This window comes from Syngnathus acus, chromosome 5 (genome assembly GCF_901709675.1).
Source record: "Syngnathus acus chromosome 5, fSynAcu1.2, whole genome shotgun sequence".
NCBI classification, from domain to species: Eukaryota; Metazoa; Chordata; class Actinopteri; order Syngnathiformes; family Syngnathidae; genus Syngnathus; species Syngnathus acus.
The window spans coordinates 4,413,812-4,431,835 of NC_051091.1; the positions used below are offsets into that span (position 1 = coordinate 4,413,812).

At 44.7% G+C, this 18,024-nt stretch overlaps 1 protein-coding gene and 1 non-coding gene across 5 annotated transcripts in view; both read right to left on the minus strand.

Moving 5' to 3' along the window:
* Positions 1 to 2,757: 2,757 nt before the first annotated feature.
* Positions 2,758 to 2,829, minus strand: trnav-cac. Its single transcript has one exon. It is a non-coding gene; the product is annotated as a tRNA-Val (tRNA).
* Positions 2,830 to 9,564: 6,735 nt separating this feature from the next.
* The window catches only part of cdh4 (cadherin 4, type 1, R-cadherin (retinal)), a 97,773-nt gene continuing 89,313 nt past the window's right edge, over positions 9,565 to 18,024 (minus strand). For 2 of the 4 annotated variants that reach the window (XM_037251340.1, XM_037251342.1), the window contains 6 exons: positions 16,361 to 16,503; positions 13,792 to 14,028; positions 13,018 to 13,251; positions 12,332 to 12,471; positions 11,036 to 11,200; positions 9,565 to 10,966 (listed from right to left, as the gene is read on the minus strand). In XM_037251340.1, the coding sequence (XP_037107235.1) occupies positions 10,760 to 10,966; positions 11,036 to 11,200; positions 12,332 to 12,471; positions 13,018 to 13,251; positions 13,792 to 14,028; positions 16,361 to 16,503 (1,126 nt within the window). In that variant the 3' untranslated portion in view covers positions 9,565 to 10,759. Of the gene's footprint in view, positions 10,967 to 11,035; positions 11,201 to 12,331; positions 12,472 to 13,017; positions 13,252 to 13,791; positions 14,029 to 16,351; positions 16,504 to 18,024 lie in introns of all 4 variants that reach the window. The other 2 variants (XM_037251339.1, XM_037251341.1) reach the window with 1 other exon arrangement.

An 18,024-nucleotide genomic window follows, 5' to 3' on the forward strand; every position in this document is an offset into this window, starting at 1 on the left:
CGGCTATTTCGACCTGGGAGCCTGCGCTCGCCTGCACTGTTTTGTACTAGTGATGTGCATTCCAGTTAAAAAAACGGAATCTTTAGAATCGGTTCACTCAAAATATTTGTTCAAAAGAATCGTTCACCAAATCGTTCACTAGACTTTCTTATTTATTTATTCTTTTTTCTTTTTTTTTTACCTCGTGTAGTGTACCTATTGTAGTGTCCATGAGGTGTACCTAATCACAGGCCACTTCAATGGGGAAAAAGCTTAAGTGAAAGTGAAAAGTGCCACACCCGCCCTCACCCCCACCTCCTGATTGGCTGTTTGATCTGTGACGTCACTCGGACACCCCATTAGGTACACTGCCATTTTCAAGTGTACCTAATAACAGGCCACTTTATTAGGGAAATATCATGGTCAAAGGTCACAGGTGTCAACCTCTAGTCTTCGGGGCCGCGTTCCAACATGTTTTCCAAGTGACCCTCGTTAAGCGCACCTGCGTGAAAAGTTTTAGCTCCTTTCACGTTCTGCAGGAGCTAAAACTTTTCACGCAGGTGCACTTAACGAGGGAATCACACGGACACTCCATTAGGTACACCGCCATTTTCAAGTGTACCTAAAAACAGGCCACTTTATTAGGGAAATATCATGGTCAAAGGTCACAGGTGTCAAGCTCTAGTCCTCGGGGCCGCGTTCCAACATGTTTTCCAAGTGACCCTCGTTAAGCGCACCTGCGTGAAAAGTTTTAGCTTCTTTCACGTTCCACAGGAGCTAAAACTTTTCACGCAGGTGCACTTAACGAGGGAATCATACGGACACTCCATTAGGTACACCGCCATTTTCAAGTGTACCTAAAAACAGGCCACTTTATTAGGGAAATATCATGGTCAAAGGTCACAGGTGTCAAGCTCTAGTCCTCGGGGCCGCGTTCCAACATGTTTTCCAAGTGACCCTCGTTAAGCGCACCTGCGTGAAAAGTTTTAGCTTCTTTCACGTTCCACAGGAGCTAAAACTTTTCACGCAGGTGCACTTAACGAGGGAATCATACGGACACTCCATTAGGTACACCGCCATTTTCAAGTGTACCTAAAAACAGGCCACTTTATTAGGGAAATATCATGGTCAAAGGTCACTGGTGTCAAGCTCTAGTCCTCGGGGCCGCGTTCCAACATGTTTTCCAAGTGACCCTCGTTAAGCGCACCTGCGTGAAAAGTTTTAGCTTCTTTCACGTTCCACAGGAGCTAAAACTTTTCACGCAGGAGCACTTAACGAGGGAATCATACGGACACTCCATTAGGTACACCGCCATTTTCAAGTGTACCTAAAAACAGGCCACTTTATTAGGGAAATATCATGGTCAAAGGTCACAGGTGTCAAGCTCTAGTCCTCGGGGCCGCGTTCCAACATGTTTTCCAAGTGACCCTCGTTAAGCGCACCTGCGTGAAAAGTTTTAGCTTCTTTCACGTTCCACAGGAGCTAAAACTTTTCACGCAGGTGCACTTAACGAGGGAATCACACGGACACTCCATTAGGTACACCGCCATTTTCAAGTGTACCTAAAAACAGGCCACTTTATTAGGGAAATATCATGGTCAAAGGTCACAGGTGTCAAGCTCTAGTCCTCGGGGCCGCGTTCCAACATGTTTTCCAAGTGACCCTCGTTAAGCGCACCTGCGTGAAAAGTTTTAGCTCCTTTCACGTTCTGCAGGAGCTAAAACTTTTCCCGCAGGTGCACTTAACGAGGGAATCACACGGACACTCCATTAGGTACACCGCCATTTTCAAGTGTACCTAATAACAGGCCACTTTATTAGGGAAATATCATGGTCAAAGGTCACAGGTGTCAAGCTCTAGTCCTCGGGGCCGCGTTCCAACATGTTTTCCAAGTGACCCTCGTTAAGCGCACCTGCGTGAAAAGTTTTAGCTCCTTTCACGTTCTGCAGGAGCTAAAACTTTTCCCGCAGGTGCACTTAACGAGGGAATCACACGGACACTCCATTAGGTACACCGCCATTTTCAAGTGTACCTAATAACAGGCCACTTTATTAGGGAAATATCATGGTCAAAGGTCACAGGTGTCAACCTCTAGTCTTCGGGGCCGCGTTCCAACATGTTTTCCAAGTGACCCTCGTTAAGCGCACCTGCGTGAAAAGTTTTAGCTCCTTTCACGTTCTGCAGGAGCTAAAACTTTTCACGCAGGTGCACTTAACGAGGGAATCACACGGACACTCCATTAGGTACACCGCCATTTTCAAGTGTACCTAATAACAGGCCACTTTATTAGGGAAATATCATGGTCAAAGGTCACAGGTGTCAAGCTCTAGTCCTCGGGGCCGCGTTCCAACATGTTTTCCAAGTGACCCTCGTTAAGCGCACCTGCGTGAAAAGTTTTTGGTCACTTTCACGTTCCGCAGGAGCTAAAACTTTTCCCGCAGGTGCACTTAACGAGGTAATCACACGGACACTCCATTAGGTACACCGCCATTTTAGAGTGTACCTAATAAGAGGCCACTTTATTAGGGAAATATCATGGTCAAAGGTCACAGGTGTCAAGCTCTAGTCCTCGGGGCCGCATTCCAACATGTTTTCCAAGATTCCCTCGTTAAGTCCACCTGCGTGAAAAGTTTTTGGTCATTTTCACGTTCTGCAGGAGCTAAAACTTATGGAATATATATGGTTTTATGGAGCAGCTCACAAGCACATAGTTATAATGGTTATATGGGGTAGCACACGAGCAACTGTGTTGCAAGTTTTTCTATGTTACAATATTTCAGGTCTCACCGGGATTTGAACCCAGGTCGCTGGAGTGTGAGTCCAGAGCACTAACCACTACACTATGGAACCCTTATTCACATTACATTGTATATATATGGTTTTATGGATCAGCTCACAAGCAAATAGTTATAATTGTTATATGGGGCAGCACACGAGCAACTGTGTTGCAAATTTTTCTATGATAAAATATTTTCCGTCTTACTGGGATTTGAACCCGGGTCACTGGGGTCAGAGTCCAGAGTACTAACCACTACACTATGACACCCCTGCTCTCATTGTATGGAATATATATGGTTTTATGGAGCAGCTCACAAGCAAATAGCTATAAAGGTTATATGGCGTAGCACACAAGCAACTGTGTTGCAAATTTTGTTATGATAAAATATTTCAGGTCTCACTGGGATTTGAACCCAGGTCACTGGGGTGAGAGTCCAGAGCACTAACCACTACACTATGGAATTCTCTTTCACATTGTATGGAATATATATGGTTTTATGGAGCAGCTCACAAGCAAATAGCTATAAAGGTTATATGGCGTAGCACACAAGCAACTGTGTTGCAAATCTTTCTATGATAAAATAATCTAGGTCTCACTGGGATTTGAACCCGAGTCACTGCGGTGAGAGTCCAGAGCACTAACCACTACACTATGGAATTCTCTTTCACATTGTATGGAATATATATGGTTTTATGGAGCAGCTCACAGGCAAATAGCTATAAAGGTTATAGGGCGTAGCACACAGGCAACTGTGTTGCAAATCTTTCTATGATAAAATAATCTAGGTCTCACTGGGATTTGAACCCGAGTCACTGCGGTGAGAGTCCAGAGCACTAACCACTACACTATTGAACCCTCGGTCACATTCCATGGAATATATATGGTTTTATGGACCCTAGCCCTAACCCTAGCTCCAACCCTAACCCTAACCCTAGCTCTAACCCTAGCTCTAACCCTAACCCTAATCCTAGCTCTAACCCTAACCCTAGCTCTAACCCTAGCTCTAACTCTAGCTCTAACTCTAACCCTAGGTCTAACCCTAACCCTAGCTCTAACCCTAGCTCTAACCCTAACCCTAGCATTAACCCTAACCCTCGCTCTAACCCTAACCCTTACCCCTAGCTCAAACCCTAACCCTAGCTCTAACACTAGCCCTAACCCTAACCCTAGCTCTAACCCTAGCTCTACCCCTAACCCTAATCCTAGCTCTAACCCTAACCCTAGCTCTAACTCTAGCTCTAACTCTAACCCTAGGTCTAACCCTAACCCTAACCCTAACCCTAACCCTAGCTCTAACCCTAACCCTAGCTCTAACCCTAACCCTAGCATTAACCCTAACCCTCGCTCTAACCCTAACCCTTACCCCTAACCCTAGCTCAAACCCTAACCCTAACCCTAGCTCTAACACTAGCCCTAACCCTAACCCTAGCTCTAACCCTAGCTCTAACCCTAACCCTAATCCTAGCTCTAACCCTAACCCTAGCTCTAACCCTAGCTCTAACTCTAACCCTAGGTCTAACCCTAACCCTAGCTCTAACCCTAACCCTCGCTCTAACCCTAGCCCTTACCCCTAACCCTAGCTCAAACCCTAACCCTAACCCTAACCCTAACCCTAACCCTAGCTCTAACACTAGCCCTAACCCTAACCTTAACCCTAACCCTAACCCTAACCCTAACCCTAACCCTAGCTCTAACCCTAACTCTAACTCTAATTCTAACCCTAACTCTAGCTCTAGCTCTAACCCTAACCCTAATCCTATCTCTAACTCTAACCCTAGGTCTAACCCTAACCCTAACCCTAGCTCTAACCCTAACCCTAGCTCTAACCCTAACCCTAGCATTAACCCTAACCCTCGCTCTAACCCTAACCCTTACCCCTAACCCTAGCTCAAACCCTAACCCTAACCCTAGCTCTAACACTAGCCCTAACCCTAAACCTAGCTCTAACCCTAGCTCTAACCCTAACCCTAATCCTAGCTCTAACCCTAACCCTAGCTCTAACCCTAGCTCTAACTCTAACCCTAGGTCTAACCCTAACCCTAGCTCTAACCCTAACCCTCGCTCTAACCCTAGCCCTTACCCCTAACCCTAGCTCAAACCCTAACCCTAACCCTAGCTCTAACACTAGCCCTAACCCTAACCTTAACCCTAACCCTAACCCTAACCCTAACCCTAGCTCTAACCCTAACTCTAACTCTAATTCTAACCCTAACTCTAGCTCTAGCTCTAACCCTAACCCTAATCCTATCTCTAACCCTAGGTCTAACCCTAACCCTAGCTCTAACCCTAACCCTAGCGCTAACCCTAGCATTAACCGTAACCCTCGCTCTAACCCTAACCGTTACCCCTAACCCTAGCTCAAACCCTAACCCTAAGATTTAGGGAGGTGTATGGTTATATGGGGCAGCACACGAGCAATTGTGTTGCAAAGTTTTCTATGATAAAACTATTTCATCCCAATGGGATTTGAACCCGGGTCGCTGGGGGGAGAGTCCAGAGCACTCACCACTACACTATGGAACTCTCGTTTACATTGATTGGAATATATATGATTTTATGGAGCAGCTCACAAGCAAATAAAAGTGGTCCCCAACCTTTTTTGCACCACGGACCGGTTACGTGTCAGAAATATTTTCGCGGACCGGCCTTTATATGAATAAATACATTTATATAAATAAATAATACATTTATAATGAATATATAAATACGATGAAATAAAATAATACGACTATTTCTTTCTTTTAGTAGGGTTTTTTGAGTTTTTCCTTGCCCTCTTGGGAGCTTAAGATCAGGGTTGCGTCCATTGCAGCCTGGTGATCCTGACAGCAGGACATGTATCACCTTTTCTCATTTTGTGTCCCCAAAGACATGTGTGTTCAAATGAGATTTAAGATGATGATGAGCATAAAATGCTACTTCAGAAGTAATTAATGGGATTGCCTTGAGCTTTTCTTTGGCGCTGGTCTGTGCAGCTGTGAGCTTAAAGTTGAAACTCAAATTTCACTTATAAAGTATGAACTGAACAAGTTCATTTTAAAATTTGTGAACCAAACTATGAACTTTCCCAACACTGTCCCCGGTGGCCATATGGATGCAATGTGGATGAACTGACATGGTACCTTGCTGATTTAGTATTTTCTGTACTTCATTGTCCGGATACATCTACAAATCCACTACCTTCATCACGAAATGAGAGATAACCTTTTAGGGTCCATGCATCAGCAGTTTCAGTCTGCTCGCTTCTCCTAACAACTCCATCGCCGATGTGTCCATGACCTTGTGGCATTCGGGTTAATGCTGACTTGAGGACTCTTTTGTCACGAGGTTGACCGGATCAGTTTGCTTTGGCCTGCAGATGCTATTATAGGAGCGCTGTTTATGACTGCTGTTGAAATGGGTTTGTAAGTATGCTGTGCACCGGCAAGGTATTGATGTGGGGGTTAATAGCCTGTTGGCCTCTTTAATGGGGCTACATCAGGTCCGGCAGCAGCCCACAGGAGAGGAACATGCCCATTTACAAAATCATTGCCTGTATGGGGCACGGCAGGGACTGAAATGTGTTGCATCTCCACTTGAGCTTAACATGGAGAAATGTGCGACATGCACACCTCTTCCTGGAACAAACAAGCTGATGTCACGTCGACCCCAATGAGGTCAAAGGAAACAAGATTAGATACACCTGGACAAGATAATGACACTCTTGAAAAAGTAACTTAGTTACTTTGTTGATTGCTTGACTTCAGAAGCTAATTTTTATCTGACAGATTCTGCTTAAAGGGTCAGTGTGTGGATATTCTTTCAACGTCACCTAGTGGTGGACTAACAGAATGCAACAATTTTTGAAAGATGTTCGTCAAATTGTTAAGTCTCAAGTTTGAAAGATGGTGGCGAAACATGTCAGCGTTCTGTATGGTGATGTGATGAAATATATCCAACGATTACTAGACATTAGATTATAGACAAAAATGTACATTGTTATATGAAAACTATTTATTTTTTGCATTTTGAAATGTTCTCGCCCACTGTTTAGGAATCACTGAAAGAAACAATTGTGGAGTTTGCAGTGTAAATAGATTGCGTCATGGTGATGTTGCCTGTAATCCAACCTCGTTTGTACCGCCTAAAAATAATATGACCTTGTCAAGCTGTTATCTCAAGTGGTAGACCATCCAGGGAGCAAATGGATGCCACAAGCATGTAGCGCATTCAATTAAGTATCACACTAATTACTCTGAGACAAAAGCATTTTCTTCACATATTAGAACACGAACACATGAATTATATATGAGAAAGGTTCTGATTTGAAATTAGCATGTATTTCATCTCATGCATTTGTAATAGCACAAGAAGCCCATTACAACATTGGCTTCAAACTGTGACTAATCATCTTTCATTAGGTAGACAATCTCAAAGCCTGTCGTTCTTCCCTCTCATGTTACTGTAATATCATCACAACATTTACAATAATAATCCCGGACATGTGCGGCGATCAATTATTTATTTATACTAATGACTTTGCCGTGCATCTATTATTCATCCGAGGCTCTGCTCTGTCCTCCTGGAGTGAGGCTGACAGGGGGGAAATGGAGGGGCAGATGGGAAACGGAGCTTGATTGTACCCTTAAGGGCAGCTCAGTCCAACTTGTTGAAGGGCCAAGAGGTAGTCGGCCATCTTAAAATTTGCTCTCGACCAATGTGAGTACATTAAATGTTCGGGGTCTGCTTCAGCGTGTTAGCAATAAGTTTGACCTCCATAACAGGACACGCGTAGCCGCACGAATCTGAATATTTTATACATGGCCACTGCCCAAGGAAAACGGGTGCAATTCATTGTCAACTATAATTTCGCCATTTGCTTCCTCCAAGCATCACTTCTGCACATGCAGCATGTAGACTCAAATGGATTCTGACTGGTGGGGCTGAAAGAGTCCTGTGATTAATGGAGGGAGGGTTTTGGGCACGCTCGCGTCACATTCCTTCCGCTTTGATCTCATTTGAGTCGGAAAATAGTAGCGGTGTCAGCATGGACGCATCGGTCTATCCTGCACGGACGAGTACCGCGAAACTCGGAGCGAGTGGGAACGCATTTGGCATCGCAACCAACAGCTTGTGGAGTTGTTATGATTGGACCCGTCCCAAGACACCAAACACAAGAGACTCCATCCATCCATCCATTTTCTGTACCGCTTTGTCCCAACGGGGGTCACGGGCATGCTGGAGCCTATCCCAGCTGTCATCGGGCAGTAGGCGGGGGACACCCTGAACCGGTTGCCAGCCAATCGCAGGGCACACAGAGACGAACAACCATCCGCACTCACACCTAGGGGCAATTTGGAGCGCTCAATCGGCCTACCAAGCCTGTTTTTTGGGATGTGGGAGTAAACCGGAGTGCCTGGAGGAAACCCACACGGGCTCGAGGAGAACATGCAAACTCCACACAGGGAGGGTCGGAGGTGGAATCGAACCGGCACCCTCCTAACTGTGAGGCGGACGTGCTAACCAGTGTTCCACAAGAGACTCAACAATGAAAAAAGTAACAGGTGGACATGACTAAAGAGAACTTTATTTACAACACACACATGCACGCACGCACGCGCACACACGAGGCACTGGCTGCCTGCCAGCAGCAAAATCTCAGCCTCCATACTTGTTCATTGTAATTCAACTCAGCGTTACTTTCTTCTGTGCTCACCCTGACCCAGGGAAACCAAGCGCGCCTCCGCTAATCTCTTCAAATACAGCCTCTGTAAAGCGGATCGATGTTCAAATGACTTTTTTTTTACCGACATAATTAACACTTTAAGGCAGTGGATCAGTGCATCAACATAAAGCTAACATGCTGACTCTGCACACACACACACGTACACGATGGGACTTATTTTATTAACGCAGTGCTTCGATGGCACACACATCAGATTTGCAAACAACTGCTTCTAAACTTGACTCAGTGTGATAAACTGCAGGTGGAGCTCATCAACAACCAACTGGCTTGCCTTCTCCTCTCGTGTCTGTACACAATGACGATGAAACGACAAGATTTATCTTCAAGCTATTCCCGAGCAAGTTTCCAATGATGTACATGGGCCTCGGTCTTAAATCTCTCCGCCTCGGTCCCTGCCGCCGCTGACCCTCTTCGATCCTACTAATCACTTGTGCGCATGGCCTACCTGCAGAACGCCACCAACTCATTTTTCTCCCGAGCTCACTGCCACGGCTTGCTCTCTGGATGTCTCATTAAAGGCGCTCTATCTAATGAGATTACGCCTTGGGGATTAATGGTGTGGCTAATTGATAGACACGCCGCCAGAGAGGATTTAAATCCCTTTAAATCCCCAGTGGTTTTTTTGGCACTCCGGCTGACTAATTGAAATCACAGGAATGGACACAAATATAGTTCTTGACCCCCCACCACACACACTGCTGCGCCGCCGCTTCTGCCGAGATCCAATAATAAACCTAATTTGTGGGTGATTTATTAGGAAAATAAAGCTACGGCCTACCACTAAGCGGTCAAGATTACAAGCTGCAATAAATTTGCTGCACTATATGCAAAGTCCATTATTCTACGTTATAGACATATTCTAAAGACAAACCAATCATCTCATTTAGGGTTTCTATTTCTGTATTCCACGGGCATGGCTCATGAACGTTTCGTCTCCCAGAGTGAAGGGAAAATGTGTGTTTTGTATCTGAAAGCAGTATTTTTAAAATAAGAGAGCAAAAACAGCATTTGAAATGCAGAACACTAGCAAAACAAAAACCTCCTTTAACCAAAACCGGCAGCAAATTTCATCACTACGTGAAAATGATGTATGTTACAGTGTTTTTATTTTTTCAGTGTCTTTATACAGAGTATATTTATACAGTTTCTGTTGACTATTTTCACATTCTCACCACATACTAACAAGTGATTTGAAGAAAACTTGGAAAAAAAAAATCATGCACCTTCCAAGACTGTCGCTGGACTGTAAAAAACGGGAATGTTAAAGGTGTGGATAATGTTTCGGGGCTTGATTCTGAGTCATTTAAGGTCCCCGCTTTCTTCAGATCATGCCAATAGAAGTTTAACAAGTGTGGAGAAAGCAACACAACAACCATAGAGGGCAGGCAAACATCTCAACATCAAGGCTCCCTAAATGTCTGAGTCCACAGAGGAAAGGCAGGCATTCTCCACCAATTTACAAATCCCAAATCAGTATAAAAATGATGTAACACAATACCGGCTCGTCCCTGGATTTGTGTGATACTTGTGACCGAGAAACAGAACAACTCCTTGGGCAAGAAGTTTGTCCTCGCTAACTTGGGGCCTTGTTCCCGTGAGCGTGAATAGTGTGTCCTGGTTGTGCCTTTCTCTCCTGGACCGCGCTGAAGGGGAGGGGGCGGGGTTTCAGGGGGTAGTGACGGGCAAGGCCGAAGGGCAGGCGATGACGCACGCGACAGACCTCTCCCGTACTGCATGAATGGCAACCGATCCTGAGATAGCAGGAGTCTGATACAAAAATCACACCACAAAAGGCACTTTATAAAATGACAGTGCTTCTGTTCTAAGGAAATTCAAGTTGAGAGAGTCACAGGGCATATCCCCGGAAACATTCTCTTCAGCGTGAGACTAAAGCAAGACGTGGTCATTTTCTTTTGAACAATCAATCAAAGCTTAAGTTCAGGAGGTGCGCCTCTCACGACCGCCTTGATTTGTCCCCAGAGAGTTCGGGGTCCAGCACGGTGAGAGAACAACAACAACAAAAGAAAGAGAACAATACGGACACATTTGAAAAGTATAAAGCCAGAATACAGTTGCAGTGGACTTCATGTTTCCAGTGAGCTTCAACAGCCCATGTAAGGGTCCACTCCTCACATGTCTCCAACCTGGGTCACGTCTCCGGCTTGTACCCGTGCTTTCCGGGGGGGGCGTCCGTCCAAATGAGCCGCCTCACGCCGAAGAACCCCCCCGCCCTCTCGCAAGCCGTCCCCGCCCACCCCATCCCCTCCCCTCCTTCGCTCTCAGTCATCGTCCCCTCCACCGTAGAGGTCCGCCAGCTTCTTGAAACGAGGGCCCCAGTCGTTGAGGTAGTCGTAGTCTTGGTCACCCGAGTTGGTGGAGTTGAGCGAGCTGACAGAGCCGGCGGTCGAACCGTTGCCCTCGTAGTCAAACACCAGCAGGGAGTCGTAGGGCGGCGCCGTGGGATCGTTGTCTGCTGCCCGAAGACCCTGGAGATGTGAGAGATTCATTGTGACGGGTTTTTGAGTGGGATACAATGTAGGTATGGTCAGTCGTACATCATGAATGAAATCTCCGATGTCTCCAGGGTGGGGCAGACTGGGTCTGACGGGATACTGCGACTCTGGGATGACAGGCCTTTCATCCACTCGGCGTACTCCCACCGGTTTACTGATGATGTGGTCCAAAGATTCTGGTTGCTGGAGCTGGCTCAGGTCATAGTCCTGGACAAAGCCCATGGAGACAAAGGTGCAAAATTTTCCAAAGTCTGTCTGCAAGAATTGGAAAATCTGAGGCTGCAATATTTTACAAATCTCATCAATGCTCAAGGATCGTCAACTGGTGGTCTGCGGCCCTTTAGTGGTCCGTGGCGGTATTGCAGGTGAAATTGGAAACGGAAAATAATTGTAACAATTGGTACTAATTCTAACAGAAGCCCTATTGGAATAAGTCAGCCCATTTTAAAACAGTGAACCCTAGACATCAACTAACTCTTTCTGTGTCTTGGTGTTTTCATCAAGTGTAGCAAATTTTATTAGGTTCCCCCCCCCCCTCTCCTAGCAACGTTACAGGGGGTACTAATTCTAACAGCAGCCCTATTACACTAAGTCAACCCGTGAGAATAAGTACTGCGATTCCCAAAATAGACATACAGATGCAAATAAATAGCCTGTATAGGTCAATCGTCCTTCGGTGCAAAATAAAATAATATTCCGCCAAAGCAGAGGCCTCCGAGTTGCTTCTTGGTTATAATGGTGGTCGATTTGAAAGAAAAAAAAAGTTGAAAACCCCCGCTGTAATACACTTGTGAACTTCTTTGCTTGTCACATGCTTATACACCCACACATTCTCTTGACACGCAAATGTTGTTGCACTCATTTGGCTGCGATTTATATGTTCATTACTGTGAAGCGCTTGCTCTTTCCTAATTATTATTCCTCAACGGTTTCTGTCAGGATAAATAACTATATTCTATATCACATTTGCTAAGATTTTGTTTTGCAGTTGAGTCATCGCAAGGTCATGCTCCAGGCAAAAGTGGTGGTGCAGATACTTTTCTGAGAAGACTACACGACTAGTTAGTGTGTCTGGGCATTTTCGCCATGGAGAGCATTTGTGAATAGAAAAGAAAAAAAAAAAAAAAACATTTTTGATCTTGCGTGTGTTACCAGAAAAGCATTTTCTGCTCCGCACAAAGTAAACATGCAGTCTTGCTGACCTCGATTTGCCAAGTCTTATTGAGTTATACACCAGCAGGGAGTTATTCTCCCGAAGTTAATGGGAGTTTTGTGTTCATCATGTCAAAATTGCTCGTGTCTGATAACAGCCTTTTGGTGACTGCATTCCCGACATACCTGATCCTCCTCTCCTCCACCTTCCTCATCATATTTGAGGATATTGTCTCTGACGTCGTCTTCAGGGTCGATGAGAAGGGGCTTTGCCTGCTTCTCCTTCTCTCTGCGTTTCATCCACACCACAAACAAGAGAACCATGCCTGCAAGGAACACACACCAAACATTTTCAGCTGCGTGTTTGAAATCTCAAAATAGCATTCATGATCAAAACTTAAGAGTGTGATGTCACTAATCGCTTTGGTCCAGTGGTACAGCTAGAATTTTATTCTTGAAAGGGGGAGGGGGGTGTCGAGCAAAGTGTTGATAAATGTGCTATGTTCTTGTTGGGCAACGGGGAGGGCAGGGGGTTGTGGCAAAAAAATCCTGGAAAATTTTGAACCCCCCCAAAAGCCATTTATAAAGCCGATGCTTTGTTTGGCATTTTCAAAATTCAAATTGAAAAAAGGAATTAATTATTAACCGTACACGTCACGATAGAAATGAAAATACAGCGAGAAGGACGAAGAGAATTGCTCGGCCTTTTTTTCCTGCTCACGTTAAACATTTATGTGGCCGTGTGTTACCAGGAAGACTTCATTGGCTCTAAAGGCCAATGAAAAGCTGCTATAAAGGAGAAAGAAAATCAGTCCAAAATAAAGACTCCATGAATGACACTCCTGTTGTTTCATTCAGTTAGTCGTACTTACTGAGTAGCACAATGATACAGATGAGTATGGCGATGATGGCGCCTGTGCCGAGGCCGGCGGCCGCGACGGCCCCCGTGGCGCTGCAGTCCCCGTTGTCGTCACACGGACACACTTTGACTCGGATCAAGGAGCGGTTGGAAAGTTGAGGGTTCCCGGAGTCCGACACGGTGATGGGAATCTCGTACACGCCGGCCTCCAAGTATGGAATCCTTAACCTCAGCTGAGCATGGTCGCCTGGAAAGCACGTCAGGACATGAAGTCAATGTGTATCGTTACGAGTAAGCGCACACTCGACTGTTTTTCCTCGTCATATTAGAGTTACAGACACATTTACGACTTAACGGCAATGTAACTTTTAGTATGCACGAATGCGTCAACATGGAGCCGTGACTCCCAGTGGGAGGCGATTTCAAGTGTGTAATCAGCTTTGTCCTGAAGGCAAGTGTTGTGATACATTCATCCGGGTGGATTAGTTGACAGATGGGTTACTCGGGGGACAAGGGGATGTGAATAGATCTCGTTTGTCACAAATGGTAGATCATATGTCAACGCTGGATGCAACCTGTATCTCTCACTCGGAGACATTTTGTCAAAGTTTTGCTCGGGGAGCTCAGAGCAACCCTCTGCTATGTGATGGCAACATTTCTTTTGTTTAGGTTTTGCACCTGACTATTTACTTGACATTCATGGAGCCAGTTGGTCAAAATAATTGCCTAGCACTTAAATGGTACAATCACTGAATCCTCCATATTATGATGTCAAGCATGATCTTACCGCTGAGTCTGGTAATGGTCCAATTGCGGCGCAAACTGGGAGGATAGGCCGGTAGATCAAAACCAAACGGTCCCACATTGGGGTCTGAATCAGCGTCTGAAGCTGTGATATTGATTTTGGAGTTTGGGCGTGCCCGCTGGCACACTTGCGCCTCCTGGGGTATCAGCACGGGCGGGTTATCATTCACATCGATCAAGTAGATCTGGAGGGTTCCTGTCCCGCTGGCTTGAGGCGAGCCTGGATAGAGAGGAGAGCAAGTTGGAGGGGAAAACACCGGAGGAGTCGCTAAGCGAGATGAGGGCGAAGTAATGGAGGTGAGAGGAAAACGCATGCAAATTGCATTAAAAAAAAACATAAGAAGACTTGGAGGCAGTCTGGCAATGACGCTGTTATCTTTGCGCAGCACTGCTGGCAGACACAAAGTACGACTCGCAACACAAGCTCAGAGAAGAGCGTCACAAGGATTAGTTTGGGAGACGTTGGCGCTGAAAGTTTGGGGCATGATCACCCAAAATACAATTATAATAATATTATAATAATATATATATATATATATAGAGAGAGAAAGAAATTATATTAGTATTATAATTGTTTATTATTATAATTTTACATACTATATAATTATAATAATAATAATAATAATAATAATAATTATTATTATAATTATTATTATCATAATTGTAAAATACAATCCTAGAGTAGAATCCTGTACATTACACCTACAGTGGCTTCTATATTCTACAAGATGTTGGCGAATTTTTGCTCATTTGTCCAGAAAACCATTTGAGGGTGTTGGATGACGGACAAGAGGGCCTGGCTCGCTCTCGGCGTTCGACACATCCTAAAGGTCCTAAAGGTCAGGGCTGTCAAGCGCTTGCACTTCAAAGTCATCTGAGAATCCCTTGATGGCTCTTGCCAGTTATGCCAAATTCATGAGCGCAGAACAGAAGAAAACTTTAATCAAACTGTTTCCACAAAGCTGGAAGCAGAGACTTGTCCAAAATGATCCGATCAAAAAGAAACCACCCACAATGAAGGAAAAGGACTTTTGAGCAAATAACTTTTTGCCGGTTTGTTAAAAACGTCTTCCGCAAGCCTTTGCTTGTCCAACGACAGAAGCTTTACAGGACGGGAAAAGGATGAGGATTGAAACTTGCTTTTACATTAACATTAGTCACACAAAACCATAACTTTTGGAGAACACGCTGTTAAGGTTGGTTTGAGTTTTTGGGTAAAGAAATGACATTTTAAGAAAGATAGCCGAATCGATCATTCAAACAAATCAAAACTAGATTCTGGAAATTCAGGAAGCAATTTGGTTTGATTTCATCTGATGTGTTGGCTTTATGTTGGAAACTAAACATGCTGCTCTGCTGAACAAATGGCGTATATTGCCGCCTTGAGCAGCATGCGGCCCTTCCCCACACACGGTCAGGAAGCTCAACTAAATTAGTGATGCAAAGAAACTCATCAGTGTGACTTTAACACTCTCCCAGACAACAAGTTGGTGCATAAACTATGGAAAAAGTCGATGACCAAAAGGCTTCGGGCTCATCGACTGTCTTGTCACTTATGATTGGCTGGGAGCTTTGTTGCTTCCTTTTGGCTTGAGCGGAATAAGTTAACCAATTCCGCAATCAATCGGCTGATGACACTGAGTCTCTCGCTTGAATCACTGCACTTGTTGGGTCTTACACAGAGAGCGACCTTCTCTATTGTAAGCGTTTAGTTGGTTGTAAACTCTTGTGCGAAATACAAGCTGTTGACATTGACATTCATTTTACTATTATTTGCTCGACGTGGGCTGCGTGACACTCAAGCTGCAGCCTCGCTGGCTATGGAACATCGCATTATTGGTGCTACACTGTTGCAAGAAACTGATGACTTGGAAAAAAAAATCACATTGAATGTGCTTGAGGTTGTAATTTGCACTTAGAGTGCATTGGCTTTCATGCAAAAGGTTGAGGTTGGAATCCTGCTGTATAATTAAAGAGCACGTTTGAGTGTGAAAGTAGCATACTGTACGTCGTGGCTTTTATAGTGCCATTGGAACTAAGCCGGCGGCCATGACCTTTAAATGAATGAATCACGTGGCCGTAATCAAGACATTCTGTTGACCAACAATGTCTTTAATTAGCGTCGTCTAAGTGCAGTGGTGTCGAGTTCATTTCTATGTCGAAATGCATTGGATTTATGGTTTTCATCAGAGGGCTGACAAAAAATATATTGTAATGTGTAATCAAATAATATTATTACATATACACAATTGCGTCTGATTGTTTGTATGTATATTACCAACACACTGAATTACAAGTCACAGGAAATAGAAATGATTCTGTGAAATTGGTTAAAATAAAGAAACAAAATCACTTTTCAGTCTAATATATTTTTTCCTAAATGATAAGACCAAATCCATATTCCCGGAAACATGAGGTCAAAACAATTTATTTACTTTAATGGCAAACAGGCCTTCAATTTGATTCCTGTGGTCCAAGTTTATAAAAAAAAGGCATGTTTGATAAAGTTAGTATGTTGCGCAAACGCTGCCATCCTCACTTACCAGACTTACCATTGTCGAAGGCCAGAAATGTGGCCTCATATATGTTGTTTTTCACATACATGGATTCTCGGTCAAGTAGGGCCATTGTCGTTATCTGACCGTTGGTCCTGTTGATCCTCAGCCAGTTTGCGGGATCTGATAGCTTTGAATATCTGTGCACACATTCGTCCGGAGAGAAAAAAAAAAAGACAAATGGATCATTAAATTTAGCAGAAAGTTTACAATATTTACATTTTCCTGCTAGAGTAGCTTACACTGCTCTATGAAAGAAGAATTTGGTTGAGCCCTCCTGAGTGTAAGAGTTCGACCCTGTGCTAAACTTGTGCTGGGCACAAAAATAAAGGCTGTAATGTTATTTTCATCCAAAGGGACTGTATTAATTCTCAAGATATTTGTATACCTGAAATAGCCATCAGGTTTGTACCCTTTGAAAAGTGCAGCTCCACATGGAGATCAACATATGTTAGCCAAGTATCAGTTAATTAGCGCAGAAACATGAACGCATCAGGCAAAGCTGTCGAACAGCTTTCTCGACTGCACCGCTCTTCATACCCACGAGGACAAACTGCAACTTCCGTTGTCGCTGATCCGACAAAGTTGACAGAGCTGAAACTGACAACCACAATTACAGATGACAATTAACAACTGACGTTACGACTAAGGAGGGGGGGGGGGGGATTCTGTGATTGAAAAAAGAAAACAGCAAAAGACTTTGCTACCCAATTAAAAAAGTGGTTGGGTTGTGCCAAGAGGGGTATCCAGAATAAAAATCGTCATTGATGCCAGCGACTCGATGGGACAAGCCCAAAGTCACGACAACTGTCATGGACATACGGCAATGAAGTTGTTATCTTCCATCCTTTAAAAACAAAAATGTGGATGATATCTTACAGAGAGCGAGCTAAACCGTATTAACGGGCAAACCAGATGGCTAATGGCCTCAAAGCTCTTCTTGAAAAGGAATTTTTTTCCTCAAAAAAAAAGCAAGAACCTCAGAAAGCCAATCTGGCTCTTTTCCCATTCACCACTTACTGGTGTTTGTAGGGCTACTTTTGAGCATTACTTTTTTCTGCACGTGTGTGGGAGTTCACGCAAGGTCACCCGAACCGAGCGTAGACGTGAGCATCTGCTGGCAAGCTGCTGTGGTGGAGACGGCAACTCTGAGCTCATATCAATAACACCACCACACTGACAGAGAAGAAAAAGACCAGCGGTCAGTGGGAGCAAAAGAAAAGACGAAGCACAAAAGGGGGTTGCCTCTCTCGCTGGGAAAAGCTTGTGTGACATGTAAGCAAAAATATAAATGCGCCATTTGTATGAAAACAAAAGTGGCCATTTCTATGTGTCGACAAGAAGGCCACTTCGGTGCTAAACATATGCGCTCGGTGGTTTGTTGGTGGAAGAGGTCATCTGAGTGACATTAAGAAAAATCAATGGCTCTCAGTGGCACTCGCGACAGAGTAGAATGAAGCCGCCGGGCCTCGGAGTGCACGTGGGAGTGTCTGGTGTGCGGGGTCGATGCCTGGGCGGCGCAACGCGGGTCGGCCACGTTCCTACCGATGGCCAACATAATCAATTAGGAGGAAGAGGGCCCGACGTCCCACTCGTTATACGATGACCCCTTCACACCGCACCGGACAACCGGGAGGCGACACTATCTTAAAGTTTGTGCA